General features: G+C 33.4%; 1 protein-coding gene across 5 annotated transcripts in view; it reads left to right on the top strand.

Moving 5' to 3' along the window:
- The window catches only part of LOC124359366, a 140,758-nt gene that overhangs the window by 28,414 nt on the left and 91,404 nt on the right, over positions 1 to 20,940 (top strand). For all 5 annotated transcript variants that reach the window (XM_046812055.1, XM_046812054.1, XM_046812052.1 and 2 more), the window contains exons 4-6: positions 8,384 to 8,444; positions 11,250 to 11,642; positions 12,996 to 13,169. In XM_046812055.1, the coding sequence (XP_046668011.1) occupies positions 8,384 to 8,444; positions 11,250 to 11,642; positions 12,996 to 13,169 (628 nt within the window). The remainder of the gene's footprint in view (positions 1 to 8,383; positions 8,445 to 11,249; positions 11,643 to 12,995; positions 13,170 to 20,940) is intronic.

Genomic DNA, 20,940 nt, shown 5'->3' with positions numbered 1-20,940 from the left:
GTTGGCTACTATTCAAAACTTGTATGTCCTAGTAAAAGCCTAGTAAGAACCGAAAACAAAAATTACTGCAAATGACCAGAAAATTCGAAAAAACCTTTTTGTTTATCTCTACATAATAACTGAGCTATAGTCATTTCTTTTGCAAAGTTTGAAAGGCTACCATCTTTACTTTGTGATATTGAGAAATGTGTCTGAATAAAAATTGTTTAAAATGATCTAATAGTCTTAAATATAAATAGTCGAGTTATAATTGTAGCAGAAATCAAAATATCTGCCATCTTGGACACATGTTATTGTTCAAGACTGACCAACAAACTCACCTGAGCTGTATTTAAATACTGTCTGTACAAAAATTTAGTTTGGATCTTAATAGGTCTATCTTGTACATTACGGCAGTTATGGTTTTTACAATATTTCCACAATTTTGTTGTATACTGCTCAAAACTGTATACGCCTGTTCTCTGGAAATTGATGTAATTTTTATCTGGAGATATAAAAGAACACGTAAGAACAACCCTGATTTTAAGTTACCTGACAATTTTAACACATTTTTTATTTTGCTCTACCATGCATAATAACTGAGATATAAACATTATTTTTTATAACTTTGATTGGCTGATATCTTAAAACCTTAAAATATATTGAAGAAGTATGAGAATAAAAGTTGATTATAATTACTTAATATTTTTTCTGTAGGTGTCATTACGGGTCTGTATTAGGAAATATTTTAGTTACAATTGTTGCACAAATGTTTCAATCTATAAACATTTTATTGGTTAAGACTAGCTAATGAAGACATTCAAGGTATGTGCAAAAACTGTCTCTGTAAAATTCTTAGTCTGGATGTAATATTTACTAACCACATCATTGTGGTTTACAAGCTAGTGTGGTTTTAGGTTCTGGAAGCTATGATCGGAGAAAATGCAAAAAATATTCCAAACATGTAATATATCACACTATATTAGAAGACTGATAGCGGAAGTTTAAGAAAATAAGTATTTTGTGAATACCGTGAATTAACATGCATTAAGTACTCCACATCCTGTGTATATTCCATACAAATAGTATAGTGTAGTATATTCCATAGTATCCATACAAATATTCCATTATCCTTCATTGCAGTACTCACATTTCTATGAAGTTTACGTAAAATTATAAATATTATTTGTAATGCAATATTTAGTTGTGAAATTATATTATTTTACTATAATAAAAATCTAAATTTGTTATTCAATCAGACATAATTCCTATATTATGACAGCATTTAAGATTTGGTTAGTTAGAATTAGAATAGAATACGTGTCAATTTATGGTATTCACAAGATACTTATTTTCTTAAACTTCCGCTATCAGTCTTCTAATTTTGTCAGTAAATGTTATCTTGAATATTGTAGATCTATGAATAAGAGTCAGTAACTTAATAAATCCAATTTAATACCAATGCTTGAATAAAAATATAAAACTTTAACTAGAGGTTTGTTATAATCATTGTTACATGTCCTTACTACACTATTAATTATTTACTCAAATAATGTTGTGGGAGACCTTTTTATTGTAACAAATACGTGTATACTGTATTTAAATGAATCTTTACCTGTATCAAGCTGAAGATTAGAGGCTGTAAGCTGACCAATTGGCACTGAACAATATTATCTATCTAGGATGATTGTTAATACTGTGATTACAATAATGAGATAATGTCCAAGTTCTTGGACAGGTGTGCAGTGAAAGTATTAGCAATCAAATGCATTTGAGCAGTTTTTATGAGCTAGAATCAAGGACTGCCGATGCCAGGAGGAATGGCGTAGTTTCGGTGGACTGGCGGCAGTGACACATACTTAAGAGATAAATAGCAGAAATAAGGATTCTGATTGAACTATCCAACTGATTTTAAAGGTACAAAATTTAAAACATTCATAAAAAAATATGGTTCACAAAATGACTACCTGCAAATTTTCATTTTAAAATTTTAAATAAAAGTTATATAGAATAATTTTCTTATTATAAATAAAAAACTTTTCTGCTTCTACACATATAATTCTATGATCATCTAATTTTAAAATCAGTTTTCAATATCAAAATTGGTAAAAATTAAAGGGGGAAAACTTGCTTCATCTTAGTACTGCTCGATGGTGGCTCAGTTTGGAACTAATGTCGGCACTTTTAGCCTTAATGATTCAGAACTACTAAAGTTCTGATAATACAAATAAATAGACATGTTCAGTTTCTATAATAATTGCACTCCAAATGGCTTGGTGTGAGAACTGGCTAGAACTGGCTGTTGGGATTGGGATTGAATACAATAATTGTAATAAATAAATTAGGTGATGTTATCGTAGTAACACAACATCATTGTCAAAGGATTCTGATTTTGTTCACAAAGTATTGAAATGTGACCCTTATAGTTAATGTGATTAAGAACATATATCTTACATATATCTCGGCGAACATATATCTTCACTTAGAGAGGCAAATCGCGGCTAGACCCACCAACACCGAGATGGTCATCGTGACTATCCCACACCGCCACGACTTGGAGTCTGACAATCCCATTCACTTGGAGACCGCGCTGGTAAATGCTTTTATTCAGGAGCTGGCTGTGAGATACGGAACTCGCGTGGTCGACTTCAACAGGATCAGCCGACAGTGTTTCACAGCCCACGGCCAACACCTCGTCCCCGCGTCCGACTCTCCGAAACGAGGGTGCGTCATCAGAAACTGCGGAGTCATTCGTCCTCCCACATGACTCCTATGCCGACGCGGTCAAGAAGACATAAGACAAGGAACATGTTTTTTTAGAGACTCCTACAACTGTATTACTTCAGACATAGGAAAAAATAGAAACTAAAAGGGACCCCATATTTCAGCGCCAGAACAAATTGACAGATACGCCAAATCAACAACAAACAAATGCAAATTTTCTAAATAAAAATTCCATTCGGCTGCTGCACCAAAATGCTAAATTCGCAACCAACTAGCTCGATGAACTGCAACTCGTCTGTGAAGAACAGAACACAGTTATACGAGTACCATCCGGAAAGTAGTACCCGTTTGTGAAATAAAGACACAGAAGTAAATATTAACAAATATAAACATTTTTATTGAAAAGAGCATACCTTAAACTACTTCTCCACATAATCTCCAAGCAAATTTAAGCATTTGTCATAACGTGTGACGAGTTTTTGTATTCCAGCATCATATTCCTCCGCCGCCAGCCGATTGAAATACGTAGTCACGCCTTCTTTAAGTTCTTCATCGCTGTCAAATCTTTTTCCCGCCACAAACTCTTTAAGTTTTGTAAAGAGATGAAAATCTGAAGGGGCCAAGTCCGGGCTATACGGTGGATGGTCGAAAATTTCCCAATTGAATTGCTGCAGAAGTTGTTGTGTTATCCCCGCTGCATGAGGCCTGGCATTGTCATGGAGGAGAATGACGCCATCAGACAATAGACCTCTCCATCGATTTTGTATTGCCCTCCGTAATTTCTTTAATGTTTCACAATACGCATTAGCGTTAATAGTGTCTCCACGGGCCATAAAATCAATAAGCAGTACACCACGTCGATCCCAGACAATGGTTGCCATAAGTTTCCTGGTGGACAGAACAGTCTTGAATTTTTTTGGTTTCTTTGGTGAATGAGTATGATGCCACTCCATTGACTGTCGTTTACTCTCAGGTGAAGCATAACAAACCCATGTTTCATCACCAGTAACTATGCGATTCAAGAACGTGTCTGCTTCATCAGAATAACGTTCCAAAAATGTGAATGCAGCAGCCATACGCTTGGTTTTGTGCTCATCTGTAAGCATGCGAGGGACCCACCTTGCACAAATTTTTGAATAATGCAGATGGTCTTTGACAATTTCATGAACAATTGTTCGAGAAACTTTAGGGAAATGTTCACAGATGTCATCAATTGTGACGCGCCGATCGTTCCTCACGAATTCGTCTACTGACCTCAGCAGTTGATCTGTAATGACAGATGGTCTCCCTGAACGCTCATCGTCGTGTGTGTTCCCCCTCCCCAAGTTGAAATTACGACACCAGCGCCGAACAGATGACTCTTCCATCACATTGTCTCCATACACTTCCTTTAATTGGCGATGAATATCACAAGGTCGAACGTTTCTTGCGTTGAGAAATTTTATTACAGCCCTCACTTCACAACTGGCGGCGTTTTCAATTTTTTTAAACATTATGAACTGCCACAGAAACAACACAGGCAATGCTAGCGTCACGGAACTTGTAACAGAGAAGGCAGACAAGCCACTGTAGCGATCTGACCTTGACCGGCGGCTACTCGCGCCTCACGCAGCGGAAACGGGTACTACTTTCCGGATGGCCCTCGTGCTTGTCGTGACCGAAAACGGGTTTAACAACAAAATATTGAACTCTGCAAAATTCCAAATTTCAATCGGGCTACTTCTTATTGCAGACAACTCTCCAAAGGAGGGGGAGTCTCGATTTTTCTAAAAAACAACTTCAAGTTCACAATGTTTTCAATGAAGGAAACAGTGGAAAAAGATTTTGAAGCAGCTGGAATCAAAGTCAACATCAACAAATCAAAAACAATCGTTGTCGGTATTTACAGGTCTCCCAATGGAAGCGATGATATTTTCTTTTCAAAATTAGAATCTTTACTGATAGACCTGACGAACCTTCAGCTGAATTATGTCCTGATGGGAGATTTCAATGTCGACGCACTGAACAACACTCATCCTACCACAATACGACTTGTCGATATGCTACGGTCCTTCGGCTTGGAGTTGTTGGTCAAATCTCCAACGAGAGTAACGCCAACAACACAAACTGCTATCGACAACGTCATCTCCAACATTCCAAAAGTCGCAGTGTCTGTGGTTAATACAGCCATCTCGGACCACTATAATTATAGAGGCTATAACTATGGGAAAACTATGGGAGAGGGAGCCCAAAATTACAAAAATCATAAGAGACACAAGACCAAATAACATTGCTCTCCTTAATTATTATCTCGATCTAATTGAGTTTTAGAGAGTCGTGCCAACCAGCCTTCAAACACTTGCAACTGTTGACTCTGCCCTGTCTGTACATCCTGGAAACAGTTTCATTCTGTATGTCCAAATGTACCCTGATGAGGGGCCGTGACGTGCACGGATATGAGACAAGAGGCAGAGACAACTACCGTTCTGGAAAACATAGAACATAGGTGGTTTATGAACACCTGCCTTCGCTAGCAGGTGTCCATTTTATCAACAGATTGCCAGCTTCCATTAAAAATGCACCAACACCTAAGGCGTTAAAAACCCATCTTAAACGCTTTTTAGCGTCAATGGCATTTTATAATTTCGGCGAGTTTTTGGCATGTAACTGGGAGACCACCCATTTTGAAAATAGACCCTGGCGTTGAAAATAGTGAAAATTGGCGAGTGACTGGAATTAATGAATGCAAAATATGTATGTATGAATGTGACACTGTGGTATGTTTGCAAAATTTTAGACTAAATGGCTGACTTTTACCATGTAATGTATATCGTTTACGGTAATAAAAGATTTGAATTGAATTGAAATTGAATTAAAGAGTATAGTAACTAGTCGTTTTTTAATTTTTGCAGTTTTCACAATGGCAAGTTTTTGATAATGGAAATTATATTTATGTAGGTGTTTTTAATATCAGATTAATCAGCTTGTTGTGCAGTTTAAATTGATGTGTAGTATTTTGAATAATAATAATGTTTAGTATTTATGAAAAAAGAAAAAATCAGTTTTTAATTTCATTGTTCAAAGAGTCTTTGTATATATTCCGTATATTTGGATTTTTTAAAAGAACCATTTTGTAGTTTGTTATGGGGCTCTACTATACATAAATTACCTTCCAGGCAATTTGTATGTGTAAGAACAAAAAAATGTTGATTTGAATCCAAATAACTCATTAATTTGTAAAAAGTATGGTAATTAATTTCCAGGAATTGTTTAGTAAAACATATTTTACTTATTTTACAAAAATGTTGTGTCACTTTAGATAATAAGTAATGGATAGTCTGGAAACTTTTATCATATGTTAATTTTGTTGTACACTGTGAAGAATTGACTTAATATCTCTGTAAGAGCCAATTAAAAGAAATATTAATATTAAACTTACCAATGTTAATATTTCTTTAATTTTATTGGTGTCCAAATTAATAAAAAATATGTCATTTTGAGAATGTTTATTTTACTGTTTCTATTGACTGCATGCATATTATATATGCACAGTACTCGAAAAAAGCCAAAATTAAGTTTTTATGATATAATTATATTAAAAATTACAATTAATATAGTTATCATAGTAGTTATGTTATATTACTGAAAAGTATGAAAAACAAACAAGATACTAGGAATAAAACAATACAAATGTGAATAGGACACTGAAATTGATTGATTAATTTCAAATAAGTTTTATTCAAACGAATTACAATTACAAAGTTACGTACAGTTATTATAAAAGGTAATAATAGTAATGTTATGTGAATGTTGAATTTAACTCCAGTTCATCTTCCTCTTTGCACAGTTTCTGAAATTGACACTTTCATAAACTTGACTGTTGGAATCTGGAGTCATGTTCGTATTAAGAGATAAAAACAGTCAGTAACGAAGAAGCTCAAAATAATATAATTTTAATATAAAATGAACTCTTTACATCGTTTTGACATCAGAGATAACTAGACTACATAATATAGTGTGATCTAGGTGAAGAGTTATTATCTTTGTTTCATCAGGTGCATAATTGAGTGCAGTACAATGTTTTAGGCGTTTTATGATGATGTTTCAAGATATTAAAGTCTGTGAAAGCGTCAGATTTCAAACTGTGTGCAAAGATGAAAGTGAGTTGCAGTTAAATCAACATTTGCATTGATTCAAACCTTTCCACCATAGCTATGGTATGGGAAGTAATATTATACTAGTTAAACAATATTGAAATACTAATACAAGATAATACTTCTCCATGGTTGTAGCTATTGTAGTCCAAATCCAAAAAGTGTGTTTTCAATCCTAACCTTTATTTTTTACCCTGATTTTCTCCTCAGCCATTGGAGATAGAGTTGTGGGACAGGTTCTTTACAATTTGTCAGCTCATTTTACATACAATTTATCTAATTAACTCCCTAAACATTTCAGTGTGAGTTAATTTCACTGAGGGAGATGAATTTCAGGTGAAATCCTTAACCCTGTATAATTTGCCAACAAAGCATTTCAAACCCATGTTCATATGAACTTTATTCATCATTTTATGGAGAGGAACAAGCTTGTGCGGTATGGCAGATTCCTCCTGAAACATCTTGTATAAACTAACTTAAACCAATTTTAAATAATGCATTTGTTTCTGGAATAGGATTTATTCACTAACTCATTTGTGTCCCAGATGGATTGCTGTATTCATGCTCGTAAATAACATAATTAATTTAAAACAGTATTTTTTTACAAATTAAGTATATTTCAAAACCACATATCTTCTGATAGAATAATTGATCTCTATAATTTGAGGGGTTTGGGAATAATAAGTGGTTGTAAACTTAAGAGTGGGTATTAGATTACCTTTAATTGACAGTGTTAATGTATTATTGTATATAATGGTGTGTGTGTGTGTGCATGAATATGTGTGTGCGGTGCATGAATATGTGTGTGCGTGTATTGCAATATTCAATTTTTAACTAATGTTAGAATCAACATAGTGGAACAGGATTTCAGACATTTGGCATCGTTACAAAAGGTAACAAATATAACAATGGAAAATGTCCAAAATCCTTTTATTCTTTCAAACTTTCCATCGTCAATAACAAACTTTAAACAAATAACATAGAGTATCAGTTTTTGTTGTTGCACCACAGTTTTTCTTAAAGGATGACTACACAATTTAATTACGTTAGCTGAGTGTCAAAATTGGTCGTGTTATCCAAGCCAGGCGTTGTGTGGCCTTTCAAGCTTTGATGCTTAGCACAGTACAGTTTTTTACGTATTACAAATGTTCATAACAGTTTCTACTAGTCCTTAAAGTAGTGCAAGGTTTTTCAACTGCAAAGTGTTAATTCTTTAGCAGAATAGTTTAGATTTATATTATAAGGTAAACAATATTTTAAATACAATGGGCTTAGGTATTGACTTTGAGTATAAATATTATTGAAGGAGACCAAATATAGAAGAGAATGAGTTATTTTCAAAAATCAACAAAAGAATTTCCCTACAGCAATACTTATGCTGTCCTGAAATTAATTCTCTATAGAGGTATTTGTAAAAATTTATCATGGAAATTTTAAGTTTTAAACATTAACAAATAATGTTGTACAACAATGTGTATTCCTATGATATGTGTTCAATTCCTGGGTAAAATAATGTTTGAAACTTATTAAATATTTTCTGTTTGCAGTGTTTGTAAACAAGAGAAGCAGTCATTTCTCGGTGCAGAACCCAATAATTCCAATAACTATGTAAGTTTCGAAGCTTAATTATGAATTATTTTGTACTATTAACTACCTAAAATTTTCTAAGTTTATACTATTCTGTTGTTATTTTAAAATATATCACGTGTTTTAATACCACTTTGTTTTGTTATTTTTAAATTGAAGAGTAACTAAGTTTGTAAGTGTTAGTGATTTAGTTGTTCATTGTTTTCTACTTCACGGCAAGTGTTGGAACTATTAATAATAGATTTGAAATTTTCAGTATATCTTTGTCATCTAAGACAACAATGTTATAAATGTTCAAATGTGAAAAAGTCATAGTCTGAAAATTTAAGTGTGACATTAAAATACTTGTTATGAACTATAGAATTAAACTTCTTATAGTAATAGACAATTCTGTAATAATTCAGACAATTCTGTAGACAATTATAGCAATAGACAATTCCCTATATTTCTTTTAAAGATATGCAATACATTACCAGGTTTATCAAAGTACAGTAAGATTTCTCTAACTTGGCTCTATATTAAAATTCAATTTACAACAGCATTCAATCTTTTTTATTGTTGTGAACACTGCATAACTTCCCCCTCCCTACCACGTTCTTATTATTCCTGTCCGGAACGTGTTGTATGATCTCATCTGCCATTATCTGACGTTCTTCTCCTCACTAAATAACCACTTGGAGATGTTATTAAAACTGTGTTGTATTTTTTCTTAACACTGTTTCTAATAGTGACGTGTCAAAGCCAAATGCCGAATCTTGAATCCACCTAATCTACAACTAAGATTCAGATTCGAGAATCAATGGTAATATTCAACAATCAAATCTGTGGAGATTTACTGCATCATTAATCATTGACTGATTGATAGGACACAAATTACCGACTGCTAAAACGTTTTGTTTTGATACCAAAAATCGGTAATAGATAACCAACTAACAAATTATAATACGTTCATGCGTCACCTCAAATCAGAAACAGCTTCACAGAATAAAAGCAAATAGTCACAAAACTGCAATCTGGTTTCAGGAAATATTATAGTACAGGAACAGCACTATTTATTGAATTTCTTCAGTGACCTTTACGAAGCAAAATATGCTGGGAAATTTATCTTAATTGTGTTACTTGATTACTCTCAAGCATTGGATGCTATTAACCATGAGATGCTGATTTTCAAGTTGAGATTTTATGGATGTGATGATGAAACTGTAGTCTGATTTCAAACTTATCAGAAGAGTTGAGTTCTGGTCACAAAACTGGGGAGTGAGAAATCAGAGCCACTTCAACAACAGTGTGGTGTTCCACAAGGCAGTTGTTTAGGGCCCATATTGTTCAATATTGTTCAACCTGTACATGCCTGATCCTCCCGGTTTTGCTCAATTCTGCACTGTTCATCAGTATGCTGGCGATTGCCAATTGCACAAGTCATATGAGCTTAGTTTGATACCAGTGGCCATCAATTTAATACTTTAATTGATGCCATCAACTCTGATCTGATCAATATTAAAAAAAGGCAAGAGAACAATGGTCTCAGAGTCTAACTTGGCTAAGGTGTGTTTTTGGACCTAGTTCACAAAAAGTGTAAACAGATAACCAGATTAATAAGTTATAAATTATATTACCCTTTCAGCTCAAATTTTTTGTTTGTTTTTTCAAAAATTTTTTTCCATATTTTTCCAGATTATATAGACTTATTTTGGAAGTCCATTTTATAATCTGTCAAGTTAAAGTAGAAGATATGGTATTTAACTTTGTCTTGCATCTATATTAATCCCTTTTTGGAATATTTTTTGTATTATTATACGGTCTCTAAAGATTTAAGAATGGTAGATATCAAATGATATCAAGAATCAAATTGTAATATTCAACAATCTGTGGAGATTCACTGCATCAGGTTGGTGAAAATTTTGTGTAAACATACTTGCCTCTAAAAAGCTATTAGAATTCTATATTTGAGAATCATGAATTGGTTCTTTAAGACTTGGAATTGGTTTCAAGATTGGAACATTCTGGATTTACCCAACACTAACCTCTAACATTGAAATCTTTGCACCCATAGTTTACTTTGGGCAAAATTAAATGGAATTTATGAAATTTCTAAAAATATTGTTGCATTTAACTTTTATTCCAACCATCTTGAAAAACAAAAAGCTCTGGTTTATGCTGGAAATTTATATTTTTCTATACGCTTTCTGAGAAGGTATCGTAAAGGAGGGTTCCAATTTAAAATTAAAATTAGGGACTGAAAATAAGCTAAAAATTATTTATATTTTTGCCCAGGAACACTTCATGATTTTAACAGATGTAACTTAAATCATTCAAAAATTAAGGAGGGAAGTGAAACTTATTATCCTTATGAACCTTAAGATCGCTCTGTATAAAACCAAAAAATAAATATAACCGGACAATAAAAATTACTTACAAATTTATGAAAAGTAAAATTAGCACTGCGTGTCTTACTCAATCCAAGTCCAGAAAGTCCAGATGGATAGTTAACTGAGCCTTTCAGCCTTCTCGTGTCATAAATAAAAAGTTGCAGGTACATCTGTGCTAATTTATTTATATAGCAGAAAAAGTAATATTAGTGCGAATTAAAAATGAAAGCATGGAAAATAGATGCTAAAGAAGTGCAGCGGAAATGTTTCATTAAAGATGAAGTCAGTATTTTGTCTAGTTTGCCAAGTAATACTTTTGTCGTATTTTTTGTTATTTTAACTGAAAAAGTTCTAGTTCAAAATTTACACAGAATTACTGTTTGACTCTGTCTATTTTCATACAGATAGAAAAAAAATTGTGGTTTAAACGAGTTAACTGGAAATTTGCCTGTTGTAGGAACAGTATCTGGTGTATGTCCAGGAGTCTAAATACTCCTCAAAAGCGGTGAAACCTCCTTACTCACTTAGAGATCTGATCACACTGGCCATCACCAGCTCCAAGGATCAATTCCTGTCTGTGGCGGAAATCCGACAGTTTATTCGGAATATATTTCCTTACTACCGGTGCAGTTTCAGTTGGGAGAGTTCAATACAGATATACCTCAAGCAGGGCAAATTTCGGCTACACCAATGCTTCTGTGATCAGTCAGGAAAAATGAAGGTGGAGGGTGGGGGTTGCTATATGAGTGACCAGGATCTGTGGACTGTGGACCCCCAATGGGCTGATGTCACTCTAAGGCTTGCCTTTTCGTCACCCACACGTCTCAAGAGGAAGGGCGGAGCCATCGAGGTTTGTTTTTTATGTATTCAATTTAACAGATAGAAAGAATAATACATGTTAAAATTGATCTGCACAAGAAAAGGGCAAATTTAACACTTATATAACACTAGGAAGAGACTGAATTTCCTTTAGATATTGAAGGTTGTTAAAAATAAGTAAGAATTGATGTCAAAAGTCATTGTAATATATCTTATAAAGAATGTTTAGTCCATAAATATAGTTTTATTTCTATAAACTAAAATATTATTTATTAACTTATGATATAGTACTGAGATGACAATAAAGAAATTGGTAGGGTGTACACAGATAACAAACTGAGGACAGAAGGCCAAACACAATGTTAATGTTATTTGAAAATTAAGTTATTTACTTGGTGCTTACAAGATCTATTTCTCATTATGACTTCAGGGCCACGAAACACTGCTCATTAAAATTGAAGTTCAATATTTTCTAAAATGGATCAGGAGATGGAGTGCCTTCCATTGACTAAGGAGTAAAAATAGTATCAAAGTTCACTTTATAGCAGCAAAATGTAGAAAAATAACAAAAAGGATATATAGGAAAAATAGGTTCTTATACACTAAGGACCTATTTTGGTTGAGATGGGAGGCAACTGTTCAGTTTCATCTGTTCACACAGGAGAGGGTTAAAGAAGATCTTATTGTAATAGGTGAAGTTATTGCTAAGAAGCCCACTCTAACTATTACATGAGGTCAAATGGTTTACAGATGAATTAAAAAACACTGAATGAAGCTTTATGTATAAAGAATAGGGTTGAGCCACTTCTCAAACTGTTATGTGGCTGTTTCATTGTGAGCTCAGTTATTTGCTGAAAATAATGTACAATACTTAAACCATTCCTTAATTCTCAGGCTGTTGGTAGTCATTGGATCTATTCAAATATGCTAATAAAATAGCCAAAGTCCAATCTTAAATATAAATATATGGGTTTTTGATTTTTGTGTCAGTTATTTCCATTTGCTTGTCAGCTGAGTGAATATGTATTTATGTTTAAATATATTCCTTGTATATGGGCATCATGAGAAAGTTTGAAGCAGCAAATCATTGAAAATATAAATGATTTGATACTTACTGGAAGTCTGTGGATTCTGGAAGTGAGAATAAAAATCAATTTATATTTGATCAGAGTAACGAGTTTACTGTACTAATATTAGATAATTAACAATTAAACTTGTTAATTTTATGACAATGTTTACTTATACATTTGCTTACCTGTGACAAATAAACTAACATGTATTATAAAATAAAAATTAAAAAACGTGTGTTAATCCACCACATTATCAGATTATTATTTTAGTTGTTATTTTGTTATGTTCATGCATTCTGTGACTTATTTTGCAGACAGGAAAACATAAAGTTCCCAAGTTGACACAAACAATAGAAGATGATGACAGTTTTGAAAAGATTATTTTTGGGGATTCACCTAAAAAGATGACAAAAAATGAAATTTTCTTAGATGATAATGATGAACATAAATTTTGTGGAGGGAATCAGCGATTGAAAGAGTTATTCAAGGTAGGCCAAGTTAATTTTGTGTCTATTTGCTGTTTTGTATAGTTTGATAAGTTTTCTATTTTTTTTTTTTTTTTTCATTAAAATAATTAGTCTATTGAAAAAAGATAAAGGAATACAATGTTTAGAAATCAATAATAATTTAATAGAATAAAAACCCCATTGCTTGGAAACAATGGTAATGGGGCCTGAAATTTATTCAAATAAATCAAATAAAAATATATTATCTATTTTGATTTTATTTGTTATAGCTGGTTACCAAATATGAGAAACAACTTTAATGTGAGTTCAGATCTTTAACATTTTGCACTAATATATTATAAGAAAAGCACAGTTTACAGAATAAAAATGTAAAAAAATAAAAATCTAGAATTGTATTGTGCAATTTTTTAATCAAAAAATTTCAACAGATTTTATAATTAAAATAAATATCATAAGTTATAATCTACCCTTCCTCCTACAATATCAAACAAAAATTATCTCAATATGTTTTTTTAAAGATATGAATTATTTGGCAGAACACAACACAAAATTAAAAAGAGCAAAACACTAAAAGAGTGCTTGACATCGAGAGAAGTGATCTGTCATAAATGCTTGACACTGACAGTGCCACCCCCTCAAAAGTGCTTGGCAATTAAAGGGGTAATCAGAACTGCTAACCCTCTCCTCTAATCAATATATAGTGTCTAATCATATTATAACTCTCAATTATTTATATAAGATGCTTTGGAAATAATAGGTTTAAACCTTATAGCAACAAGAGCCTATATATAGGCTTGGACAAGTTCAGATGTTAAGCACCAAGAGCCTTTATTTAGGCTCTCAACATTTTCATGCAGTACACAACCATTTATTGGCTAATATCAATAAAATTAGTACTGATTAATGCATTTTATGTAAAATGTACTATAGCAAGTAGCACTGCATAGACATTCATATAGTATTCAAACAAAATAAGAATACACGCTGAAATGTTTAACCCTTAAAGCGCTAATCTAAATTACTGTCAAACGCTAAGACATAAAAAAATATTTTTTTTTTAATTTCCCAATGCTAATTTTTGTTTCATATACCTTGGTATTACCTTAATAAGAAAAAATAATAAACATGTAATATTACATATTTTTGAAAATTTTATACGCACGAAAATATTTGAAATTTTGAATAAACTGCATTGCAGGATAATTTACATAGCAACACTATTTGACAGATTACAGGTTATTTATAATGAGTAAATTGTAACTGAAGTTCCTGTATAATTAGTACATAAGTATAATTAATAAATAAGTTCAGTATAAGATTTTGAAATGTAATAATGTGAAATTCAACACAAAATTATTTATATGATAGCCTACAAGGGAAATGAAACAAATATTGTACTTATAAACCTTATTTATTTAGAATAAATAAACTGGACTTGTATGGTGAAACTGGTATAAAATACAAAACAAATTGAAAAAAAATATTACACATAATATACCAAAAATGCGCTCATTTGTCAAAACTTGGATCATCTGGATTAGCCATTATAACAAATAATTATACTAAATGTTAGTAAAAACAATTTTATAAGAATTGTATAAGATAATTGTATAAGAATTACAACGGACTGATTCAAAACACTTTGTTTAACAATATAACCAACATACGACCAACACACACGTAGTTAAAACAGCTGAATGAAACGAACGCGTCTGTAGGCGTATGCCGCGTCACAGGCCATACAAAAAATGGCGGCGATTGCTTTCAACCCGAGTAGATACCGTTACAAAGTCCACCAACGGTGACAAAGCGTTTTGTCTAGTCCCGACAGTCGAAAGGAACATCGATCTGCTCTCTTACGGAAGTTTTAACAACTAATTCTTCGCCATTTCATAAGTAAAGCTTTTGCGTTTGTAGACGTAATCCGCATTTAAAGCATCGGCAGTTCCGCGTCTTTAGGCGTTAGCCGCGTTGGAAGGGTTAATCTAACGACTCATGCGTTTCTATGGTAAAAGTCAGTTTTGTACTTTGTTTACTAATAAATATATAAGTTGTTAGTATTATTATATGTTATTATATATAGTATTATATGTTCCGCATAGTGCCAAGGGCCGATCTAATCGGCCCGATGGTATTGACGAAAATTGCCAAGGGCCGACTAGATCGGCCTTTCCAATATTGGACATCCTGTTGCTAAATATTGACGTATAATATCGTAAAACGTATAAAATTAAAGCCCAAGAAATGTACGACATAATTCACGTAGTGATAGTTTATATATATAGTATACAATATTTTTATGTAGCTGATATCTAGAAGGCTATGGCGCGAACCGCCTGTTGTCACGCTGCAGTCGTTTTGTTTACGTTCAGTTGTTTCTGCTAGCTGTCTAGTGTGGCTGTGTTGACATTTTGATTAGTGTTTTAAAAGTTTCCTACTTTTATTACTTCAGTTCAATTTCATTTTTTAATAAGGTATAGTTTGCCGAAATGAGTAAAAGGAACAGATCGCACTTAAGCGAAAATAGGTCAGATTCCGTGTTATATGTCCCCAACGCTTAAACTTTTTTCAATTAACTTAGAACGTTATAAAACGATGTAGTTGAGTAATAGAACTAACATTATGCCCCCAACGCTAATTTTTCATTTACGTATGATTATAATGAATAACAATTGGTTACTAGCTAATCGTGTGAAGGAAAAAAAAAAAAAAAAAAAAAAAAAAAAATCGTGTGATGCCACGTGGCCTGCCGTAATCGGGATTCTCGAGGAAGATAAGATAACAGCGACAACAATACCGATCGCAATACCTGGAAATGCTTGTTGATTGATGGAATGTTAATTCTGTTACCCAACTACATCGTTTTATAACGTTCTAAGTTCATTGAAAAAAAGTTTAAGCGTTTGGGGCATATAACGGAGTCTGACCGCGAAAATACATTAATTCATTCTTAGCCTATATGATAAAAACACTCACTCAGTTATTTCATCTGAAGGATTTAGTATAATAGGCCTATTGCAATAAGCCCAAAGTAATAGAAAAATACTGTCAACAAAATGACCTTGTCCTCAACAGGAAGAAAAGCCAACAGATTATCTTTGGACGAAGAAAAGATGAAGTAGTCCCACTGCCAGAACTCTTGAGAGCTGAAGAGGCTAAGTACCTAGGTATAACCATTGACAACAAATTATCATGGACACCTCACGTAAACGAGCTATATGGGAAGCTGAGCTCAGCTCTATACGTACTAAGAAGGTTGAAACAAATAAGTGGTGATGACACAGTCAGGACAGCCTACTTCGCACTCCTCGAAGCACACTTAAGATATGGGATAGCAGTATGGGGTGCCACCTCAAAATCAAACATGCAAAGAGTCTTAATTCTACAAAAGAAAGCAGTCCGTATACTGGCTGGACTCAATCCAAGAGACCACTGTCGCAGAGCTTTCAAGCAAAATAAAATACTAACTGTCATTTCTCTATACATAATACGAGGGTCGTCCATAAAGTAACCGCCGTTTGGGCGTGGCACGATAAGTAGTGGGGGTAGCGCCGCGATTCTCACATCGATGTGCGCAGCCGTTCAGTACGCTTCTAGCTGTGCAAGGAAGAGCATCGTGCGATCGCGCGTTCTTTTGGTACAACGTAAAAACATGAGCGCCGTGATAGAAAATCCCGCCACGTGTGAAGTGCGTGGTGTAATAAGATTTCTGTGGTCGAAAAGTTACACAGCAGCTGAAATTCATCGTGAATTGAGTGCGGTGTATGGCCCAAACATTATGAGCGAAGGTGTAGTCCGTCAATGCAATGGGGTCATACCGCTTCGCCAAGCAAGCCGAAGAAAGCTCGCCAATCTTTTTCAGCGAGAAAATTGATGGCTACAGTGTTTTGGGATGCTAAGGGCATCTTGCTCGTTTAATTTATGGAGCGTGGTACGACCATTACAGCTGCAGCTTACTGTGAAACCTTAAAACGGCTACGACGAGCGATTCAAAACAAGCGTCGTGGTCTTCTGACATCTGGTGTTGTGTTTGTCCATGACAACGCCCGCCCTCATACAGCTCAAAGAACGACAGAACTTTTGAAAAAGTTCAAATGGGACGTTTTTGACCACCCCCCCCCCCCTACAGCCCGGATTTGGCTCCCAGTGATTTCCATCTTTTCCCGTACTTGAAGCGGTGGCTTGCATCTCAGATGTTTGCGAGTGATGAAGAGCTTCAAAACGCTGTAACATGTTGGCTACATTCTCAGGCGGCAGATTTTTTTAAAGACGGAATTTAAAAAACTGTTAAAAGATATGATAAGTACTTGAATTTGTATGGTGAATATGTAGAAAAGTAGAGAAAAGCTGCAGTTTTAACATTTATATAATAAAATTTTTGTATCTAAACTAGTTTATTTTTTATTTCAAAACGGAGGTTACTTTGTGGACGACCCTCGTAGAAACAGTAATGTATGCCATCAAGCAAGAACTTGAAAGAGGTTACAATGTGCACACTCACAACACAAGAACAGCCAGCCACTATACCCTACCGCAACACAGATTGGCACTCTTTGAAAGGCAGCCAACTTATAAAGGGACCAAATTCTTGAACATCCTGCCCGAAAAAATAAAAAACACTAACTGTACCAAGGAGATGCGGAACTTGCTAGTCAAATGGCTCCTAGAAAGACCCTTCTACTCCATAGAAGAATTTGAGAACTGGAGAAGAGAACCCCTACAAGACAATGAGATCTACGCACCATGACGGGGACGGGACAACAAGCCCAACTTCAAGGAAGGAAGACACATATGAATATGACTCATGTACTTTTCTCTATGATAATGTACACAGTTTGTAATAAATAAAAAGAATAAGTAATTAATTTAAGTCTGTTCATAATAAATAAATAACAGTTGTATAATCTACCTTGATTTAATTTCATAAAACTAGTTAAATATATTTTACATGAACAAGAGTAAGCGTGCATGTTGGTGCAGGTTTTCAGCATTTTGCAGCAATATATAAAAAAATTCAAAACTCAGTTATATATAAATGTATTTTTATGAAACTTGGTACATTTATTCCAACTAACATGGGGAACATAAAATTGGCACATAACACTAATAAAACAAAAATAAATAAATACTTTTTGCATCTTAAACAAAACAAATGTGTTTTTTTTGTTTTTGTATTTTTGTTTATACATATATAAATATTTTTTTTAAATTTATGGTCAAAATATATATATATATATTGAAATTATATATATATTATATATATATATATATATATACACACCAATTTGTAGCCTGTATCTTGCCCTAAATAATAAAGCAAAAAGTGTCTCATTATGTTAATTTTTAAGGAAGATATTAATTTTTTAGTAAAATACTGCAGTAACATAAAAATAGTGCTTGGCACTGAGGGGAATGGCCTGTCACAAATGATTGGCACTGGCTGCATGACCTCCACCACTTCGCGTGGCACTCAAAGGGTTAATTTACCAAATTTTCACAGGTCTTTCTCAGTTAAATATATTACACTATAATAGGTTTGTGGAGTAATTGTTTTTTTTCAGGCGTTTATTAAGCTCTTAAATTACACACAAAAAATGGAAAAGTATCTAACTTTTAAAGGTATACAATTTTAACAGATCAACATTTCATAAATTCCATTAGATTGTTCTCCTATTAATAACGAAAAAAATCAGGTCAAAATCATTAGTTTATCATAAAATTTAGCTAAATGAGAACAATTTATATCTATGTGTGTCATAATTCGTAAAATTGCCCTGGCGCTATTGCGACATACCCAGAGGCTATGCCGCGGCGCCTGACAGGACAACCCGCACCAGTAACTCTGGTGTTATGTGGCGCGACCTGCCCAATATGCTTGGCGCTAAAGGGTTAAATAATGGTTTCAGACACTACTATGACATTAAACATGATTTTCTAAAAACACCTAAAAAGATTTATTGTAGTATCAGTAGATAAAGAAATACAACATTTTCCAATATATAATTTTTTATTTTGTGCAAGGCCTTTCTGAGTCAAAGATTCCATCATCAAGCACTTCACAAATTGATGATGGAATCTTTGATTCAGAAAGGCCTTGCACAAAATAAAAAATTATATATTGGAAAATGTTGTATTTCTTTATCTAGTAATTCTACAATAAATCGTTTTTCCAATGCTCCAAGATTCTACACCTAAAAAGATGTTCCTGTGTACAAGTATATTTTCAACATTTACACGGGCAATTCAAGATATTTATTACTTTAATATCTTTTACATTTAATATATATTCTAGAATTTCCCGATTGTCTTTGAAAGTTAGATCAGCTGAAACCATTCTTTGTGTCATTAACTATTGTAGACTGTGAAATTATAATTTTTTAAACTCGTAAACCATAACAAACTTAGAAAGCACTAATAAATAATTATTCACATAGAAACATACTGTTTTGGATAGAAACAATTTAAATCAATTGTACACACTAAAAACATTGAAATAAGCTTAAAAATATTACTTGGTGACAGAAACTTTGGTAATCAAGTGAATAAAAAAATATAGAAAAACTGAACATAAAGATTATACTATTGACATGACGTCTTAATTATTCATTTTGAACATAGTTAACAAATTCTTGCAGGGATATACTATGGTTATCCTATCACATTTTGCCTACAACATCTTCATCTCAGTTTTTCTAAATCATCCACACTGTTGGTGATTACAACTGATTCATCTTTACTTTTCCTCATAAAAGTGCATCCGTTTCTGATTGATAGGTAGGTATACTGTTTTTCGGATTTGATTGTATGAGCTGCATTAAGCAGTTTTGTTGTTCTATGTGAGACTCATTAAAATAAATAACTGTATGTTTCTCTCCATATAGGGAAACATAATCGTCCGGTTCATATGAGAATTGGACAAGGAAGTAATCATGGAAAAGAGTATTTTAACCCTTTTATGACCAACTAACGATATATCGTTAGTTTGTCTTTTAGGCTAAAAATACCAACTAACGATTTATCAGTAGTTTGGTTTTATGGGTATAAGAAAATAATTAATAACTTTGATTCAACCAAATTTTGACTCCACATCTATTGATAGTTTCTACATTCACAATCGTCTTTGAATGTAGTAAAATTTTAATCCACGGAGGAGTGGGAAATGATAAATTGCGCAGTTGGTAGCGCTAGCTCTCAGCCGCGACCAACACGAGCTCCTCCCGTTTGTTTTCAATGGGGTGATCGTGACAGGCGGAGAGAAAAAGTGGGGATGGAGGGGCCCCTCCTGCCAACTAGAGATAGCCCGCGTATTAGAATAGTGGAATAAGCAGTCCGCGCGTTCTCGCTCTGTACTCCTCTGAATTTAATAGAGCCTGGTGGTGTAATATGTATATGTATGTATATGTATAAATGTAATATATATATTACATTTTCAAAGCTGGATGCTGCAGGATGCAGCACAATTAAATTTATTTCATTGAACCGTGATTTTACAACGTAATTAATGGCAGGCAATTACTCTTGTCTACATACAAATAAACCAATACAACGGAGTATCGAAATACCAAAAAAGATGTAAGGAAGTCTAATGTAACAAAGTAACTTCGTTACATTCAGTGGCGTAGCTATAAAACATTCGAGGGTGGATTAAACATCCAGGAGGATTAAAAAGAGCCCTACTTAGCATAGTAGTTAAAGAATTTATCTTCAGGGTCTCCAAACACAAAATCAACAATTATGTTGAGTTTTTTAATTGCATCTTTCGTATTAAAATGTAAACCAATAAAATTGTTTC

This window comes from Homalodisca vitripennis, chromosome 4 (genome assembly GCF_021130785.1).
Source record: "Homalodisca vitripennis isolate AUS2020 chromosome 4, UT_GWSS_2.1, whole genome shotgun sequence".
NCBI lineage: Eukaryota > Metazoa > Arthropoda > Insecta > Hemiptera > Cicadellidae > Homalodisca > Homalodisca vitripennis.
This window is presented reverse-complemented; position numbering and strand designations above follow the sequence as displayed.